A 20,344-nucleotide genomic window follows, 5' to 3' on the forward strand; every position below is an offset into this window, starting at 1 on the left:
GCCCTTTTTTGATCTACCTCCAATTCAAATCAAACCAAGGCTGATTTGCACAGGCCTGATCTCACGTTTAATACATTTTGAAAGCCTCACCCACGGTCTATGATTATCTTGAAGACCTTTACCGTTAAACCATTAATACCTCAATATCTTTGCTTCTTGCAACTTCTTCAAAATTCTCTTGCTGCTCCAAAGTTTTGTCAACTTTATCATCTGTCATACAGAAGCAACGCAAGTTGGATTCCACAGCATCGTTTGTTTTGGCAAAAATGACAAACTTGGCCATGTAGGGGACACATATCAATTCCCTATATAGCTGTGTGGCCAACCCAACAGTTTCAAGAACTTGATGGCAATCTGCTAACCAAAATCTAGAGAGGGGAAAGGGAAACAGATTAGATAGATAGATAGATAGATAGATAGATAGATAGATAGATAGATAGATAGATAGGAGCAATTAGCTCGTTGTCACACATCTGGTTCATAAGGATATGGACAAAACAAATATTCCATTGGAATACCAATCAAATCTACCAGACTTTTCCTCCATAATTACCATCTGTTTAGAACAACGTGTCCTGAATGTATACTAAGAACTCCAAAGCTTTTCCTGGAATTTTAATTCACTTTCAGATGCTCTTCCCCCAAATTGGAGGTATACAAACTAGATATTGTCATATTTCCTTTCTCTGTCTTATCTCATGCATTCACTTTCACTGGGCTGGGCCATGTCTGGGTTCCCCTTCAGCGTCCAACCTGTTGCCTTTGAATCCCCCCATCCCTCTTTCTGGCTTTTGCAAAGGAGCTCATCAAAATCAGAGTTGCAACATTTCAGTGGACGATGACTTCCTTTTTAAAGTGCCCCGTATACAGAGGAGTAACGTATGGCAATCTTTCCAGCTACATATGGCTGGCTGTAAGTGATGGGAGCTGTAGTTCATGGGAGATTGAGGGCCATTCTCTACCTTCCCCACAGGGTTGTTGCTAGGTAAAAAAAATAGGACAAAGGAATGCAATTCATGCTGCCTTGAGCTCCTGGGAGAACACCAGTCAGTATGTCCAAGTAAGCAAATATGACCTTCATTTTTGGCCTGTAAATCTTACAAAAGGCAAAGTTAATCTGCTTTGCACTGTTTGCTTTTGTCCTACCTAGCTGAAACGTTGGTTGTGAAGGAGACGCAATCATTCACAAAGGTGAGGGGGGTGGTTCCTGTGATGTCTTCCCATTGCGCTGGTGAAGTGCCTCCTAAAGAAGAAAAGATATGCACCTCTTTTAAGAAAGGAGAATCTCAGCTTTGGCACAATCTGAAATTGTGCTTTTGTTTGATCCAAGTTTTATTGGTGCAATAGTTCCCAAATCACATAGCCCTGGACTTCTGGTCTTTTCAGATGGAGACCACTGTGGCCCTGCCTGTGGAGGATGAAGACCAGCCTCAATCTGGGAGAGGAAAAGTGTGTGTCTGTGTGAGGAGACCTAGCCCCAACCTTGAAATAAGTATAACTGACTAAGGAGATGCTAAAACAGAGAGAATCAAACCGTTGCTAAAGATGGTCCCTGGGTTTCTTCCAAAAGCAACACTAGATAAGGACACCTAAAAAGTCTGGAGACCTCAGGAAAGTGCACCATACCATGTAAGGTCTCCTGCCAGATAGATGATAGATTAGATAGATAGATAGATAGATAGATAGATAGATAGATAGATAGATAGATAGATAGATAGATAATGCTACTTATACTCCAAAAATATAAAATGTTTTAAAACAATATTCAGCAAAATGTTTAAGCAGTTCTCTGATTAAAGGAAAAGATGCATATCAAAGGTCAACAGCTGTAGTCAGGAATTTTCAGAAGGAGCACAGAAAACATAGACTTTGGCCATTTAGAATTCAGCTGACTTCTTGGAGTTGCTCTCTTCCTTCTGGCCTCCCAAGGGATGTGAATGTGCATGGTCTAACCGAGAGTTGGGGAAATCTCTGATGCTTGGCCTGAAATTCAAATCAAGCAGGCCAGCCGTCTGCCCATCCTGCTCATTCCAGTCACGTGGAGGCTGGGGAGAAGCAGGCGGAGGCAGACAAGACTGACCTTGGGGGTCACATGACGACTGGAAGACGCTGCCCGGGGGCGCGCAGCCCATCCTGGGGAAACGCAAGTGCCCCAGCCAGGGTCTCACCTGTGATGCTACACAGCAGTCTAAGGCTGGGCGTGGTGTCGCCTTTGTACCCGTTGGGCACTCCTTCCCCCGAGGGTGGTGGCACTGGAATCGTCATAGTGATGGGCTTGTGGAATTTCCTCCTTCTGGGTTCCACGGTAACAATGGGGCTGAAGGTGGCTTTGTTGCCAAGGATCTTCTTAACCATTTCATCCTGAACTGGTTGAGCCTATTATTAATTCAAGAAAGAGTTTTAAATTGTTATATGTACTTTTTTCCAGGAAAAGTTAGTTGTTCCTTTTTTTCAGAATGAGAATGCTGTCTTGTTACTTTTAAAATCATTTTGCTCTTTCAAGCTCACTAAAGATATTCATATACGCTAAGCTCCAATCTCAGCGACTGCATCCATGCAATGTCCTTGGCAACAATATGGGATTGCTTCTCCCGGGTTGGTTGTTGACAGCCCTTGAATCCCCCCCCCAGCACTAATGACATCATCCTGACGAGATTAGCCAAGGTCAGTTGCCTGCTGTCACCTGCTCAAGTGTCTTAAACAAACAACATCTTCTATTTTGACCATGTTGCCCAAAAGTCCTGAACCTTAAACACCTAGTTACAGTCCTACAGGAGTCTACCCTTCCAGGATTATAGAATAATTTTTGGAGTCGTCGCCCAGGTGTGAGAAGTACACAATTCTTAATGTCCTGAAAAAATCCATACGGGGAATACAGTCAAGCAGAGCATACCCATTCTTGACTGCAGCATAGAATATAACATTAGCTTTCCAGGTTCCATGAACCACCCCTCCAGAACCTCAAAAACATCATGTTTTGTAGCATTTCTATAGTGCACATAAGTGGTGTGAAACCTGCATGAATTCAGGTTTGAGGATCAACATTGATTACAGAAATCCATCAAATGACTGCAGAATGAACACCCGGCCTCTCTTTATTTACTTATTGATCCCCTATCAGTTTCAACGCTAAAACAGTTTCTCTGAAATGGGGGATCTAAAGAAAATCTCCTTATGGTGACAGAACAAAACTGAATATTCTGTACAACTGTTGACACAATAAAACGTATTGTTACATTTCATCCTGAATGGAGTTGAGATGCTGGATGAGACTCAAAGGGTTAATAAAGGGCGAGGGAGAAAAGCCCATGGACTTTTAGGAAGCTGTGCTTGAGAGAGATTTTTGGAGCCGCATCTGTGGGAAATCAGGAAAGGAGCCCTGCCCGATCCACTCACCGGGGTGCAACTGTACGCAACAGGTGACCTTCCATAAGGTGACACCCATAAGGATGTGCAGAGACGGGGCATGCAATTTTGCCCACGCGCGGGGCCAGGAAGGAGCCAGCTGGCCTCTGATTTGGGCTTCCTCTTCCATGAGGGGGTTTCTCAAGGCACACAGCTCCCTTACCTGAAGGCCCACTCGTATTCTTTTGGTCAACGCTCCTTCAGGGAAAGCAGCCTGGACCCGAGGGAGAGTCGTGCTGCTTAAGATGCCTCCTTCTGGGCCAATCTGGTTGCTCTCTTGCTTAATTCGCGAAACCACCGCAAAGTACTGAGGGAAATCCTTGGTGACGATTCTGCAGATCCGCTTCTTCTCCAGTTCTTCTGTACTGTCCAGCTCTAGGGAAGGAAAAGGGACTCCAGCCTCATCTCCACATCGCCACTCAGAAGTCACGACTGGCCCTTCAGAGAATACCTTCACTTGGTCTGCCTCGCGCCCGAACCTCTTTGAACTAACTTTGAAGCATACAGATTTTTCATTCTGAAAGTACTTCTCCTGCTTCTATTTCGAAGCTTAGCATTAAGCCTTTCTCGGAATTTGTTTGTTGGAACACTAAGCCAGAGCAGAATTGAACAACTCTGGAACCCGTGTTTAGCTATTTAATTTACAGTGTACTTTTCTCCCCAAGTAAATTAACAAGCTTACAGTTAAAACATAAAAAATATATCCAGAATCCTCAATAAAAACACACCAGTAAAAATTAAAAGATAGTTGGATTCAAAGTTTAACACCACTTTCTTCAGCTCCAAAGCACTGGATAACCACACTAAATAACAACACTCTTCCAAGTAAACCTGAGTGGCTGAAATTGCACAAGCTTGTCTGGAGGGAAATGTCTTTGTCAGTGGACAGAGGAGCTGAAGAAATCCAGTTCCACATCTCTGAGCATCAACGTTCAAAGCCATCATGAAGATTATTCTCTTGCATTTTCCCCTCCAAGGCCTCTAAAAGACTTGCTAGGCCATGACCAGTGTTTGAACTGAGCCTGGACAGAGACCATCAGCCAAGGAAGAAGCGAGTGGAGTAAGACATCAGGAGGAGTCCAATAGCACCTTTTCAGATCATTATTTCTTATTAAAAAAAAAAAAAAGCAGCTGAGCCTTTTCATAAAACTTGTAGTCTAAAAAAATGCTACCAATCTCTTTCTGATTTTTGGCTCTCCTCCTCCAATATCTGCTAGATCAAGAGAGTCACGTTCTGAATCTGCTTGAGTTCCTTGGTCCCTCTTAATATCTATCTTGGCCAGGAGGTGGTAGTGCACTCAGCAAAACCATGTTAGTTTTAGCATCAGAAAAGGAAAGGAGTGGGTGGTATCACTTGGCAGACGGCTCTTCTAGTTCACAGAATCGCAGAGCTGGGAGACTCGCTCAGTGCATCTGAGAGCATGCTATCGTGCTTATTTAGGTGAAGAACCCCTTCCTACAGAGAGGACACGTAATGTCTGACCCCTGCAGACTCCCCCAACAGCAATTCAGATGAGCCTGAGACCCGAGAGCAGCTTTTCTGCCCATCTGAACAGCTGCATCCATCAGGGCAGCGGTCACTGCAGCAGGCCCCGAAATGGCGGTCATTCTGCGCGGAGGATGACCTTCTTGGCTGCGCCAGGTTCATCAGCAGCAGAACCAACAGAAGCCCCAAGGAGGCTGCACCTAGCCAAAGTCAGGAAATCTTGGGAATAAAAAACAACTTGGAAGGGGGAGGGGCTTTTAGTCTCTGTAAGGGTCCCTCTGTGGGGGGGGGAGAGGAAGGGGTCGCTTCTAGCTCTGCCACCCGCCTGGGAGCCCTTCGGAAAGTCCCCTCGGCTCAGGAGCAGCAATCAGCGTCTCTGGCCCTTGCACTGCAGTGGGCAGTCAGCTTCGTCCTGTGGCAGTAAAGCTCCTAACCTGGCCGAGCCATGTCTGAGAATCAAGCTCCAAGAGACCAGAGCTTGCTGCCAAGCCTAACTTCCATGGGTTGGCCCCATGTGCCATAAAGTCCCCGTAACTAGGTAAGACTTCCACCTTCAGGAACACCAACATGGCAGGTAGGAGGACAAACATTTTCTCTCCTATCTCATTTGAAAATGCTTCCAAGCAGCATTTTACTGGCTGCCCTTAAGAGCAGGACTTGACTCAATATACCTTAACTCCTGCAAGGCTGGGCCCAGGTATTATTCCGGGAAGAGCATGGCAAAGACTGCAAGTTCATGCAGAGACAGGTTCTGTGCGGCCATGCAACTCCCAGCAAACGTTTCAACGGTTGTTCCCTTGGCAAAAATGATCCAGAACTTTGGCTTTATATCAGAGGTGCGTGTTAACGGTAACCGGACCGTAGCTCAGAAGAGCAGCAGTGAGCCAGGGATGCAGCAATAGAAACAGAAACGCTAGAGAAACAGTGCAGCTGAGTGAACCCTCTCCTGTTGCAGCAGGACAAAAATATCAGACAGACAAAACACTGAGTTAACAAAATGTCAGCAATGGTAATAAAGCAATGGGGAAAACGGTAAGCATATACTGTGATGGTTAAGCGGGCATCATGTGTTTCCTGCTGGAAGAGAAATCTGCGCAGAGGCACAGAGGAACCTGCCTCATCGTTTCTGCACTTTCATCAGCGGCTCCTGGCTAGAAGCGCCTCGCACATTTCTCACGTTTGCCTCATCTATTCTAGCTGCTTGCAAAGCGAGCGCGGTTACCTTCGTTCATGCCATTCAGTATCTCAGTGAGACTCTCGTGCTTGCTATCGTACTGATGCTCTTTCCAGGTTTCCCCATTCTCACTCCGCAGCACGATCAGCTCTCTCTCCTTTCCTCGCATCGATCCAAAGTGGGGGATCTCCACTACGACTGGACTGCACCAAAGAAAGAGAAAACCAGTGGATGACTAGAGGGCTGGCTGGGCCACCTCTTGCATGGTGTTTTCCCGTGGATCAGAGACAGGCTCGGTTTGTCACACGGTTGCAAGCGATTAACAGTTGACAAAGCCACAAAACCTTTCCAGCTTGACCTGCGAGTGACTGTTCGATTCACTCCAACACCACACTTAGGTAAAAGCAGACACAGGAGTGCTGGCAGGTGCTAATTCACACAGAAACAAGAAGTTACGAAAAATACATAGAAGCAAATGAAGAGTAAGAGTTTTGGAAGTTGCTTATGCAGAAAGAGGTCATAATCAAGATATGTGGATTTGGCAAGAAAGTTCTGCTGTGACAACACAAGTTTTGAGGAAAGCTAGTTTCTGCACCTCAGCTCCTCTGCATCATGCAACGTATGTTAACGTGGAGACTTTTTTCTGCATTCATAATTTCTTCTGCTTTGGGTAAGCATGGAAAGAAAAACACAGTGCACAGAACCCAAATGACTGAGAATCTTATTTAGCACCCGCCCAGCTTCATTCTGAGACTTTCTCAGCTCTCTCCCCGCCGTGGGCACGGCTGTGGCTGCCACCACGGAGGCTGCGACTTCGCTTCATCTCCCCCACGAGTTTCAATTTTGCTTTCGCTCTTTTGGAGCACAATTTGGTGTATGGATACTAGACAGGTGGATGTCTATGAGTACGCAAACTGAGAGAGAGCCAATCCTGGACTTATCCCAAATGCCAAATTTACTCAGGGGTAGTGTGGGTGCGAGAGAGAGAGAGAGAGAGAGAGAGAGAGAGAGGGTTGCCTCCAAATTCTCTGCAAAGAGGTACCATGATGAAGCTCCATTTGCTGGCGAAGGGAGCCCTTCTTGGGACAGTTTCAAGCTTTCTTTTCTGCCTAGCCGAAGAACTCCACAGAAGGGAAGCAGGAAGAGGCTGTGTAAGTCTCAAGAAGCTGATTTGCGTCGCAGCATCCCGGCCCATGGATTTTCCGCTTTGCAGAGAAAAAAACACTCCCTGCAAAACAGCCCCTCACAGAAGAGTCACGTTGCAGACATGCTACTCCTATTTTTTCCTGGATGAAGAGCAGAGCTTTCTCAGCAAAACACTTGAGATGAAATCAGACAAAGGAATGACTGCAACTGAAACGCAGAAGAGTGTGTGCAGCACAACGGGATGCAAGTCCTACCGAGTGCCAAGAGCCCTATCCCAAAGGAACCATGTCCTGGACTGGGCTGTCAGGGACTGACCACCAATGTTTGTACCCCGTTTTCCTCCCATTCCTCTTATGCAAACTCCTGCTTTTTTTGCAGCGCATCTTATGAAAAAGATCAGGCTTGAATTCTGGGGCGTCTTCCTTGAGGATGGTCTTTAACTTCCAGATCTGCTCTACAGCCCTGCGATTCCCTGGTGGTCTCTCGTTCAAGTCATAATTAAATTAGATTTTGGGGTGGGACCAGGCGCCACTGAATGGCCAGGGGCGGCTGCTCCTTCTGGTACTATATTCTTACCCTCTTGCAATAGATGGATTAGGAACTCTGCTGTAGCAGAAGAGCTCTGTCGTTGGGGGGAGGGGGTGTCTGCAGGGTGTGGTCAAAAAAGTGAAGATGGGGACCACAATGGTGTGATCCGAGCTCCAAGCGTTTTTTATATCTGTCGCAACATCATGTCTGCTATCCTCCCTTTTTTCCGACCGAACCCTGAGGACATTCATCTGCCACAGTGGTAACTTACCGTGGCAAAGTTACCCAAGCTGATCAGCTACATACAACCCACCCACTCCGGTTCTTTTTTCCAAATACCAGGAAGCAAGTGATTTGCTGAGTCAACGAGCCACCCCAGGCAGCCACCCCGGGCAGCCGCGTGGACGCACCGAGTTAACTCCTGTCGCTCTTTTCCGACCCCCTTTAAGCAACAGACAGCGTAACCCTGTGCTTTCCACCCAGGATTGCAAATACCAGCATGGAAACGAAGCAGAGGCAGCCTCTTTGTTTTCTATATGAAAAGTTTCATCACAGAAACATAAGCATTTATGGATTATGCAGCTTTGATATAGTTCAGTAATTTCCCACAGAAATTGCACGGAGCTTTATCGATGGGAAACAACGATCACTGATCGTATTTTACATCCACGGAACATCGGACCATGCTGTGAAAAGGCCGTGAGTGGTCAACCAAGAAGCAGGATAGGAGAGTGGTTTTCTCCTGCATTTCCAACGAGGGCATTAGTAACAACAGAATTTTTAAATGACAGTTAGGACATCATTGGACAAATGACAGTGAGGACACCATCCAATTAATTTATCCACTTTTACGCCACCGATTTCATTATCTACGTGCTTAATGCCACGAGATGGAGAGGTTCTTAACTCTAGTTAAATTGTGCCTTTCCTTATTTTTTTCCAAAACACAAACTGTTATTCTAAATGCCGTGGTTGGGGAAAAGCAGCAACATCTCCAAGGGCTGTTCCGTTTGCTGGTCTAACTTTAGCTCAGTGCTCCCCATGTACAAAACATTGAAACACACCAACAATTACCTTCTGAATGCAATCTTTGTTGGCGAACGTGTCAGAGACTGTCTCTCTGGATAAAGCCCACACAGTTATGTCCATGAATAGAAACCAAACTCAGAGGGAAGGTAGAACAGGGACTGAACACAAAACTTGGAACAACAGGATAGATTAAGTTTCACAATTGTGGAACACCAGCTGTCAATATATTTAAGGCGTTCAAAGAGTCTAAATATGAATATAATACTTTTCAGATTACTGTAAATGTGCAGTGTGTGTGTGTGTGTGAATTCTAAATATAAACATATGTAAATTACATACACACACACATAAAGGCATAAATTTTATATATATTTTGTTATAATTACAAACACTTGGAAGTGTGTGCGTGTGTATAGATGTACATCTAGTTAGGGATGATATAGATTGGGGAGGGGGACGGATTGGATCTGTTGAACAAGAGCCCCTTTCCTGGCAAGAGCAGCCGACCTGCTGCTCTCAGCCTTTCAAGGACCAGCTGGCTGCATTCACACACACAGCACGTTTCCCCAGGCAACGTACTGTAAATATCTACGTGATACACTACTTTTTAAAAAAGTTTTAATGGGGGGGGGGATGAGGGACAGGGGTTGGTGGCCTTGGGCATTGTTCAAACCCAGTCCCTTTCATAAGGCTCGGATTCCATGTGAACCCCGCAAAGGCACCACGGGATGGACATGTGAATCCAAATGATCAGGAGGGACTTCCCAGCCGGGCCCTCTCCAGAGAATTTGGGCACATAGCCGAGAGACGCAATGCCTCTGGGATGGCAGAAGGTGAAGCCCCACTGATCAGCAGGCCACGGGTTGGGGAGCCTCCATCTTCAATGGTTAGAGCAGAGCCACTCTAGGAGAACCACCCCACTGGAGCTCCTGCGGGGGACCTAGGAGGCGATCCGTTTCACGTGCCTCATGTTCCGGGGCACCATTTCCGCCAGGCTGTCTTTCAAGCTCAGCTTGACTCCTGAGATCCACAGAGGTGTCCCGGTAGTTTTCTTGGCAATAAGGAAACAGCGGTTATTATCGTCCTCTCCCAGGAAGTTGTCAGTCTGTTGGTTTGCTCTTGCCTTCCCAGTCTAGCCTACAACCTGGATGCTCCCCAGAGGCGTCCCATCCACGTCCTACGCAGACCCAAGCCAGCTCAGCCGGTGAGCCCCAATAAAGTCAGTCTCAGCCACCTGCTGAGTCACAGCCTTCCAAGCCAGGTGACCTCTATCTAGAGCTGTCCAAGGACAAAAAGACCTGGCATGCCTATAATCATGCAGCTGCATATCTTTAAAAAATAAGCAGGCAAAGGAAAAAACAGAGAGGAACGCTGAGAGGATGATCCAGTGGTGGACCGCAAAAGGAGGTGATGCAAAGATTCCACCCTCCAGGCCCAGCAGGTTCCACATCCATTTCCACCCTCCTCCAAAGTTGCTCTCTGAATTTAGAGGAAAGCTGTCATCAACACTGATGGGAGTTTCTCTTCTTACGTAAAGAGCAGTTTTAGGGAGGTCACATGTAGGTTGGGATTACACTGAGGAGAATGGATGAAAATCCTTCCTCATTACGGCATTAGTCTGCTGTGAAGATGCTATTCGTGAGGAAGACAATCATCTACATTTAGTTCTAGCCAGGAAACACACAAATAAAGAGTGTGACTGTGTTCATTCTGGCACTGAACTACAAGTAATCCTCGTCTGGCAACTACAGTTGGGACCAGCAACTTGGTTGTTAAGCCAAGCGGTCGCTAAGTGAAGCCACAACTGTATTTATGATCTTACTTCAGCTTTCCTTTGCTTTACAGACCTGCAAAGGTCATAAATGCGAGGATTGGTCATAAAATTACTTTTTCATCACTGTTGTAACTGTGAATGGTTGCTAAACAAGGCAATTGCTAAACAAGGACTACCTGTACATATGAGAACTTCTCTATTTATTTACTTTTTAGATATCTATCCTGTTCTTGAATGACATTTGCAGGAGTGAATCCTTGGCTCCCAATGGTCCAACATCTAAGCATGTATCAGCAGACTTCTGAGAATTTATGCAAGACCAGAGCAGCACAGAAATATAGAATTCAGAACGATCTCAACCCTTTCAGGTCTTGGAGTGACCCGTGGGGTCCTGTTTTATCAGGGTCCTGAATAGTACGAGAGCTGCATTCAGGTTCAAGCAAATGTGAGCGTGAATGCAACTTCTCAGAAATCCTTGAACTTTGACGCCCTCCAGCAGCAGATGGCTAGGGGAATAGATCTCAAGACCTCAGGAACTTTCTAGAGCTCTCTTCTCCAACGCTGTACCTTCTGGATCTTTTAACATCCACACCCATCTGCCAGCAAACTGGAAAAGGCTGTTTTACAGCAATAGAAGCCAAAGATATCTGCACATTACTGGGTCCACAGGGAACACTGGAGCCCAGCCTTCTCCAGTTTGGCACCCTCCAAAGTTGCCGGGGTAGCAGTCCCTCCATTCTCAGCCAGTAGGGCAAACCGGTGTGGAATACGGGAGCTGTTACATTTGCAGAGCAGCTCTTCTAAAACTTCACAGCACACCCAGGTCATTATCAGGCATGAACAGAGGACGCCTGATGAAATATTGGGTGTGGCTGCACCCAGTGAAGAGGGGCAATGGGACCCTGCAGGGATTCCCTCTGCCTTGATCCATGTTTTCATTCTGCTAACTGCTACACGGTTAGGATGGAAGAAGTTTGGACCCCACTGTCTTGGGCCGCCTTTGTATTATAAAGAATGTACTTGCTGAAAATGACCCAATTCTGGCCATGTTCTTCCTCCACAAACTGCCTTCAAAACCTTGTCAATAATTCCTCTGCCAGCAGGATTAAAATAACGGGACTACCACCACCATGTGTTTTGGGTGGAACTTCCTTTTTTAAATGTATAGTTAATGCAGCTGAGACAGTTAAAAAAAGCTATTTTAAAAAATTAAGAAAAAGCACAGAACTTATGAAAGCAGAAATGCTTGCAGTGAATTCCACATGCCTTGAAGCACAAGATCAGTTTTATAGGAGCAGTGCTAGAATATAATCAAGCCACTATGATTTTACTGCCTGTGATATTTAAATAAACTGGAAGCTTTTGCTGCAATTGTAAAAGAAATGGGAATGATCAAAACACAAAACCAAAAAAAAGCAAGTCAAAACCAAAAATAAGAAAAGAACCGTAGACATTTGATATCTTTGCTTAGAAACAGCCTACCCAATAAATTTTGTTCCTTGAGGCCCAAGCTGCAGGATTCGGCTAACCATGCTCTCGCCCTCATTTAAAGGGGGAGGTTTGGTGGGAAGATGCAGTTTACTGGATAGCATCCATGCAGCAGGAAGAAAAACAAGAGGGGAAATTAGGAGCAAGATGTCATCATGACAGGACCTTTCTACCAAGGACCGCATGTGGTAATGAACAAAATTTATCATTTTTAAATATATATCGAGAGAGAGAGAGAGAGAGAAAGAAAGAAAGACGAACAGATCCCTCCCCACATCATATGAGCTTGTTTCTCTCTACCGTTGAAAAATGTTTGTTGTTGGCAAATTCGGATAGACTGACAGCTTCAATATGTCCATTTACAGGTTAGCTCTTCTCTTACTCTCGGCAGGCAACTGCCAAGGAAGAGGGAAAGGGGCAACCGGTTATATTTTTGAAGTGAAAGGGGTTTTGCTGGCATGGACTGCTCTGCGCGTGACTGGGTAGCGCTACCAAGTCTCACCAAAGCCGATCTGACCCCGGTGAGAGAGGCGGGTCTCTGCTGACTGGCTTCCCTTCTTCCCTCCGCCCCATCCCACCTCTTCAACAGGAGGTCCCTCTGGACTCCATGGGGAGTTTGGCCTCAGGTGAAACAACACACGCCACAAACAAGTCAACAAACGCTCCGATGGTGATTACAACAGGAAAGACAAAGGTCCAACGGATTAAGGATGAAAAGCGATAGAGATAATCAACACGGGAGAGCAACTTACCCCAGGAACTGTGCCCCTGAAGGCCCCATCTCGATCAGCCTACTGGCTAATCCTTCTCCTTCAACCATTGGCGGAGGGCTGGCCAGCTTGGCTCTCTTCACCAAGCGGCAAGTGATGCGGGTGGGAGCGGTGCACTTGCGTGGCGGAATGATGATCCTCATGCCATGGTGGCGGCTGCCGCGCATGGAGCCCCCCCGGGCATCCACCATGAAGCTAACCAGGAAACTGGAACAGAAACAGGGAGTGTCAGGAGAAGTTGTCAGGGTGTTTGAAGGCTTCGGAGCAAAAGACCTCCGACACCAACCTAACGCATTGAGAAGGAGAAGCCTTCCGAGAACAGCCCAGCACTTACTAGCACCGTCCGGTGCCGGTCTACTCGGGAGGAGGTTCCGCTGAGCCCACTCCGCTCCCTTCAGCAGCCAAGGCCAGTGCGGCTTCACGTGGGCAGAAACGCAGGCCCTGCATTGCCTTCTGGCCTCGGCCTCCCCAGCAAAGGCTACAGATAATTCTCTGCGCGAGACACCCTTCTGAAGAGCAAGCTTTTTTTCTTATTGTAATCACATCATTGCAATGACACCACGGTTAACCACTGCACCGGTGTCTCCTATCATGAAAATATTAGCGTACTGTGTTATTCATGCCCTATCGGCAAGATCAGCTAATTATTTAACAATTCCGTGCACTCTATTTCCTCAGAAGCTATCATGGTGAAGTGCACGCATGACAACACTTTTCTCCCTAAAAAAACAGGCTTTGGCAAAAAGCCCGTCTCCTTCCTTTTTTCCTTAAAATCTCTCGGCCCTCCGTGCTTCGTCCTGAGCCTCTGGGCTTCTGCTGCAGCTCCTCCTAATTCTGTGGGCTCCCTGAGGCCTGGTGGGCAAACCTGGTTTCAATAGAGGCAAATATGTGCAGCTCGGGGTTGAACTGCAGCGTCCTCGGGGCTCTCCAAGCTTGCAAGGCTGCTTTCTTGCAGACATTTCATTACCCGGCTAGGTCACATCTTCAGTGCTAGAAGGGAGTGGGGTTTGCTCTCTGTTTATATACAGTGGCATGCCCCGCCAGTGTTGGTCGGGCTGGGGGTTTTGCTTTGTTCAATTTTTTCCCTCTGGTAGTTCCTTGATTAAGGTATTGTGTACTGCTTGTATGTCTGGTGGTGTTAATCTCTGCTTATCTGGGTGATGACTGCTGGTGGGTGAGGAGATGTTCTGGTCTCTTGTTTCCTTTTTATTGTCTCTTTTGAATAGTGTGTAGATGCTGTTTATCTCTATGTGCCTGTTGATGGCTGCCTGGCCTGAATACCAAGCTTCCAGGAATTCGCTCACATTTTTGGATTTAGCTTGGTCTAAGATTTAGCATCTAAGATTTAGCTAAGGAATCTTAGCATCTTGGACCAAGGTTTAGCTGAATACCAAGCTAAATCCAAAAATGTGAGCGAATTCCTGGAAGCTTGGTATTCAGACAAGGAAGCCATCAACAGGCACATAGAGATAAACAGCATCTACACACTATTCAAAAGAGACAATAGAAGGAAAAACAAAAGACAATACCTTAATCAAGGAACTACCAGAGGGAAAAAATTGAACAAAGCAAAACCCACTGAAGATATTACCTAGCTGGGTAATGAAACATTTGCAAGAAAACGACCAAGCTCAGAGAACCCCAAGAACTCCACAAACCTGGTTTCCTCAGGAAAGCAGCCAGAGTTTGATCCAACTGTTGCCCCACTGGAGGATGTTCTAGCTCTCTTGGTTAAAATCCTTCCAATTCTGCCCAGCTCAGAAGGCAAAAATAAAGCCTCCTTGAGCCAAGCACAGTTCCTGGTGACTTCATGGACATCCACATGGGTTTCCCTAGTGATAAACTGCACTTAGGAAAGTGGTTTGTCTTAGACTGACTTTCAGCTTCCCAGGCCAGCCTGCACTCCGGGATTTCCAGTATTGCCCAGGTAAGATCAGGCAAGGCTGATGGGAAAATTAGCCAGGCAGGACAGAGCAATGCAGCTGAAAATGAGTTTTTCTGAAACTGCACATTACTGGGGAAGGACTGATGGCAGAGGTGTGATGCTCCATGAACAAGCTCTAGCCTGGTATGTTCCCTTCACTCCTTTCAAATAAGGGAATGTAATAAAAAATCAGAAGCTCATTTACAGCGAGGTCCGTCTAAGCTACAGACTGTGTTAGGATTAATTACAATTTATTGAAACAAGTCAAGAGAGCTCTTTGAAGGCAATGGCAAACCACTTCCAGACTGTTCCTCAGAAAGCAACATGGACATGTCCATGAAGCCACCAGGAGTCAAGCTTGACTTGAAGAAGTCTTTACTTTTAAGGAAATTGAGGCACCAGGGACGGATCCCTGAATCACTTTGTGCAGCCCTGACGTTTCTCCAATCATAGCAAAGCAGAAAGTAGGGAAACAAATCCTAGAAAAAGAAACACAAAGTCCTGGTCCCCCTCACTTTCCTTGTATGTGGAGCACATCCCCCAAATAATAATCAGGACTAGCTACAGCTTATCTGGTTGGAAGAAAACTAAGCTGCAATTAGTTAAATATGGAGTTCCTGGCTAGGCTGGAGGAATGGGGCCAGGCGTGGGGCGGGGGGAACCAAGCTTGTTCATTTAATGGCAAATGGTGAACCTCAGCAGACGCGTTCCAACAAGACCCACATCAATTCAAGAAACTGGCTGAATCTCAAGCTGATCCCCAGCAGCTGGCAGGAAAATATTAGAAGAATAGAGGAAATTCTTTGTATTTTGCCTATCCACAGATGGATTTAGATTATTTCAAAGAGAGGGAAATCTAAAGAAAACCACATCCCAATCTGTGAACAGGATGAGATCTTAAATGACCCATTGAGCCCTATGGATAAGTTTGCCACATGATGAATAGGCTACTAGATGCACCCTTGTATGGGGCTGCATTTCAATAATCTAATATACCACTTCCTGAAGATAGTAAACCGACACACCAGGGGAGACAGAGCAGTGCTTTCCCTTTGACGTGGTAGCCTCTGAATGCGTGGGTTCCCCACCCTCTGTCAACCATCTAAATGGCTTCCTCCAGCATCCACTGAGACAGCCTCGGGAAGGCTTCATCACTGACTCTGGGACCTGCATAAATGGGTGTCCTTCCTCGGCTGCTTTTCCTCCCTTCTTGAGTATGCCCCTTGAGTTTCCACAGTCTGTCCTTTCCAAACACTTGCCCTTATGGTTGCCTTTAAAAAACCGCGGCCCTCCTTCCGTCCACCATAAGAGCCTCTTGCATTTCACCTACTTCAAAGACGGGCTTAGACTGCTCTGAGTTTTTGCTTTGTTTTTTGTTGCTTCCTTTGCACGTTATTCTAAAGCAGTTCTTATTAGCTGTCCTTCGTTGGTTTCTACATTTCCATGCCTAAAATCTTGATGTGATTGTAGATAAAAAGCTGCTTCCTGCAAACTCTTGATTTAAAAACAAAACATGGACCAACATTGATTTAATATAGATGGAATCATGCAAAAAAAGAAAGAAATAATTGCTCCAAAATCCGCTGCTTGTGTCCTCCCCAGGAATAAATTGCCAGTTTGCCACACGTGTATTTTTGCCTTGTGGCTAAAACCTGGACTCCCTCCCCAGTACGGGGGAACTTTCTCTTTCGCTCTTGGGGAGTCCCCCACAGGACATGCAATGCAGCCGCACAACAGATTTGTCCTCCCTTCCCAAACACTGATCTGTCCTAAGAACTCAGCTTGCCCTCTGCGCCTGTTTTTAGATGGATCCCTTTGGCGTTGTTTAGTCTAATCAACAAAACTCACGAGTTTGCAAAGCCTCAGGGATCTTTTAGGGAGTTTGCTAAGTGTTTCTAGAGGTAGTCTTTCTGCCTGACCATTTGCTTAAACAACACCGTTTCTCCTAAATGTGAACAGGGGCCTGGTTAAGAGCTGATCATGGCTCGATTTGTCAAGCTCAGCATGTACCTTGAATGCGAGACTATGGTCCTCTGGCTAGAAGCACCACAGAAGCGAGCCGCAGTTTGGTGGTTGACTGTTTGAGGCCTGGTTTCTTTCTTTCTCACGAAAACTCTTCCATGGATCCTCACTGGCAAATTCAACCGTATCTAGCAGGGCTATGAGACTTCCTCTAGCATTTCTTATCGAAATGCCCACCGCCCCTTTGTCAAGCAGCCTGTCTGTCAGCCCTCATATACATCAGACATTGTTTTTCTTCATGCACAGTTTGTATAAATGACATTAATAGTTAGTGACCATCTAAATCATTATCAGACTAATGACACAAGTTACAGAACAATTTCTAAAGCACAATACTAAACGCAACAAGAAGACAAAAGTGGAAAATCTACAGTAGAAGGTGGAAAGACTGGAGATGCACTAAAACATCTACACACATTGCAACTGGGGAGGAAAAAAAAATAAACATATATAGAAGCAAAATGAGAAGTCACAGACAGCATCATCATCACCTTGAATCATACTGTGGGAGTGGAGAGGAATAGCTGCAAAATAATTTAGAAAGCAAATTGGGGAAAAATTAATATGCGATTATTAGAAGCAAGCCACAAAAATGTTGATCATAAACAAAGGCAGAATCACAAAAGCAAAGCATTTCAGTTTGGTCATAGGGCGGTGGAAGGAGATGGGGGTTATTCTCCTTTTTTAAAAACGAAAGACATTATGTGATAGCAATGTGTATTTGGCTGAAATTAAAACCTTTGCCAAAACTTGTATGGAGATGAGGATCTGTTGGTCCTGTACACTACAGGGAAAAGTGAAGTGCTGTTTTGCACTGCACGACATCCCTGGAACCTGGATTATGTTAAAAGATGCAACACTGATGGCAAAGGATGTTCAGCTGATTTATGAAAGCAAGTACTGTAAATGTTTGAGAATGCAAGCTATCTGAAACAGTCCAGCACTGAACCCCTGCGCGTGTTTCCTGGGTTCACAGATTGTCCTTAGACGTCACACATTTAGTTTGATTTTGGCTCAGCCTGTTTGTTTGATCCCAGCCCCTTCTGCTTGAAAACCCTGATTTATGGTTTATTGGGCTCGCATATGTCTAGAAGAAAATACAGTGCAAACATTCAGGATAAACTGCATTTGCAACAAGGCCCTGAGATACCACCACTGGCATCGATTAGCGCTGATTCTCCTCTGCCTTGGACTCGGTGAAGAGATTAGAAGCATTTGCTTCCAATTTCAATTAGTCACAGGTTAGGGTTTCATCTGAATGCTAAATTATGGTTAGCCTTTGTGGAAAAATCCAATAAACATCCAATTAACTTAAAAAGTAATTGGTGGTAGAGGACCGAGAGCTTTGAAGGACCGTAGCAATAGCTTAGTCTAAACACCACAACGGCAGAGGCAGGAAAAGAAACAAGCAGGCCAAAACCTCAAATGCTGACGTTTGGGATGCCTGGGCGACCTTTATGGGAGCCAGGTATATTTCTCCAGTTTCTAGGGAAAAGATAGTAAAGGTTTAACAGTGCGCGTCCACTAATGCTTGCCTTTTACCTGCGGTGTGAAAACAGGGTATCTCAGATGTAGCAGCGACACCGAACCCTTTAACCTGCATGCTGTAGATGGAAGGCGACTGCCTTCTTGACTGCCAGCCGCCTGGGGCCCCAGAGCCATATGGGGGCCTCGAGGCCCCCTTTGCGCAAATGCTCCCCAGAGTCCCCAACTGGCATCTCCAGGACCCATCTCCGTAGCAGATCCTTTGGGTCTGGCGGGCAGCGCCTTAACAGCTGGCGCTGGGGCAACTGCTCTGCAGGCCGGCCGGCCGGTCGGTCAGCTGGTCGCTCCGTTGGGCGTTCCTGGGACGGGATTTCCGCCTCTGCCTTCTCGCGCAAGTCACGACTCTTTGGGGGAATCTAAGGCCAACAGACATTTAGTAACACTGCGGGTAAAAATGTCCTTTCCGTGCTGCAGGAACGTCTCCTAGTTAACTTTTCAGTGGAAGGAAGCAAAGTATTCTTGGCCTGGGCGATGTAAGAGGAGCTGCGCCTTTTCCAATGCAGCTGCCCTGTCCCACCTCGTGCACACTGGAGGCGGCATCAGCTGAGCAGATGACTGTCACCATATTAATAGGGCTGTGATTATGGTGACGTCTGGGGGACTGGGGAGTTTATTCTACCCTCCTATCCTCCTGGAGTGAATTCCAATAAAGCTGTCCATGTTGGATAAAACAGGGAGCGCGGCTAATACTTCATGAAGTTCGTGAAGAATAAAGCTATACATCTTTTTAAAAACACCATTCATATTTTGATTCGGTGGTAGGAAAATGATCTTGCTTATAGCTCTAATTATAGATATGCTTTTGAAGGAAAGAAGAGGAAATGGAAGATGCCTTGTAATTATAGCAAATATGTTTAAACATTCAAAAATAGTCTTTAAAAACTTTGAAAGGGTTATTACTAGTATTTAAAAAATGCATTTCCTTTTTTTTTTTTTTGCAGACATAATGAATCTTTCAACGTCCTAGGCATTCAAATCAAGTTAATGTTGTTTAAACTGGACTGAAATTCAGGGAACTTGAGTTGTTTTGTTCACACATACCCGTTTCCTGCACCTAGCCTAATTCATTACCAACACTAATTTCTTTGCAACAAATGCAACTGTCGCACATATGAAAAATAGACCCTTAGATTAGATGTAAATTTTACAAAATATCCGTGTTCCATAATATACTCTTAAATCAGAATAGTGGCCTAAGGACTTTTGCCCTCAAAGTTATTCGGGGGGGAAAAATCCGCAGAGGAACATGGAGGTTGTTTTCCAGTCTTCTTTGCAATTGTAGCTGCTGGTTTGCTCTGAACCTCCATTCCTACCGACTGGGGCTCACGAAGCACAACGGGTTAGATTAGAAAGCAAAACCAGCCACACCCACGAGTAGATCGGACACATTTCTGCTAGCATATGGACCTGTTTCCAGGTGTCTTACTAGTAAGAGGACTGGAGTCGGAATTAGCATATACTGTATATGACATGAAAAGGTTCTTCCATACATCCAAGATGAAGAAACTCACAATTATTTTAGTTCCTCCAAATACACCTGGTTGAGCCATGGGTTTAAATATGTTTACAACAGCATTGTGAACTAGAATGAGAAATGTCTTGCCATCTAATCCCAGCAGTTGTTCTTAGAGCAAGGAATCAAACAGAAGAGATTTGGCACTGGTATGAATCAGGATCTCCTGGAAAGCTGTAACTCCCTATGATGGAACAGGACCGCTCAACGCTTTAAAGTTTTAATGGAAAAGCCATCTAATAATGGATCTTGATGTGACTCTTTCTTGCTGTTGGCTGTTGAAGTGGTGCCCAAGCTCAAGGCAGATTAATATTTTAAAGATGTTGGTTTAATTGTTTTGCTATCAGAGGCATCAACTTTATTGCTAGATTTCCTGTTCTGCACCTCTTGATTACAGGGAGTCCCCAGTTTAAGAACGAGTTCTGTTCCCAAAGTCTGTCCTTAAGTCGAATTTGTATGTAAGCCGGAATGGTATGATTGTATAATACTGTATAAGTAATATTATGTAATGAACTCAAACCATTGTGTATTTCACTTGGA

At 45.5% G+C, this 20,344-nt stretch overlaps 1 protein-coding gene across 26 annotated transcripts in view; it reads right to left on the reverse strand.

Annotated features, from left to right (window-relative positions):
- ANK3 (ankyrin 3) overlaps nucleotides 1-20,344 on the reverse strand; it is a 266,225-nt gene that overhangs the window by 38,557 nt on the left and 207,324 nt on the right. For 19 of the 26 annotated variants that reach the window (XM_088129865.1, XM_088129917.1, XM_088129926.1 and 16 more), the window contains 7 exons: nucleotides 17,238-17,270; nucleotides 12,783-13,007; nucleotides 6,114-6,268; nucleotides 3,569-3,780; nucleotides 2,169-2,376; nucleotides 1,147-1,243; nucleotides 140-368 (listed from right to left, as the gene is read on the reverse strand). In XM_088129865.1, coding sequence (XP_087985991.1) covers nucleotides 140-368; nucleotides 1,147-1,243; nucleotides 2,169-2,376; nucleotides 3,569-3,780; nucleotides 6,114-6,268; nucleotides 12,783-13,007; nucleotides 17,238-17,270 — 1,159 coding nt within the window. The remainder of the gene's footprint in view (nucleotides 1-139; nucleotides 369-1,146; nucleotides 1,244-2,168; nucleotides 2,377-3,568; nucleotides 3,781-6,113; nucleotides 6,269-12,782; nucleotides 13,008-17,237; nucleotides 17,271-20,344) is intronic. The other 7 variants (XM_088129929.1, XM_088129937.1, XM_088129931.1 and 4 more) reach the window with 1 other exon arrangement.

This window comes from Python bivittatus, unplaced genomic scaffold (assembly GCF_059951505.1).
Source record: "Python bivittatus isolate LINGU-HERP-01145 unplaced genomic scaffold, Pbiv_v1 ctg000050_np1212, whole genome shotgun sequence".
Classification (NCBI taxonomy): Eukaryota; Metazoa; Chordata; class Lepidosauria; order Squamata; family Pythonidae; genus Python; species Python bivittatus.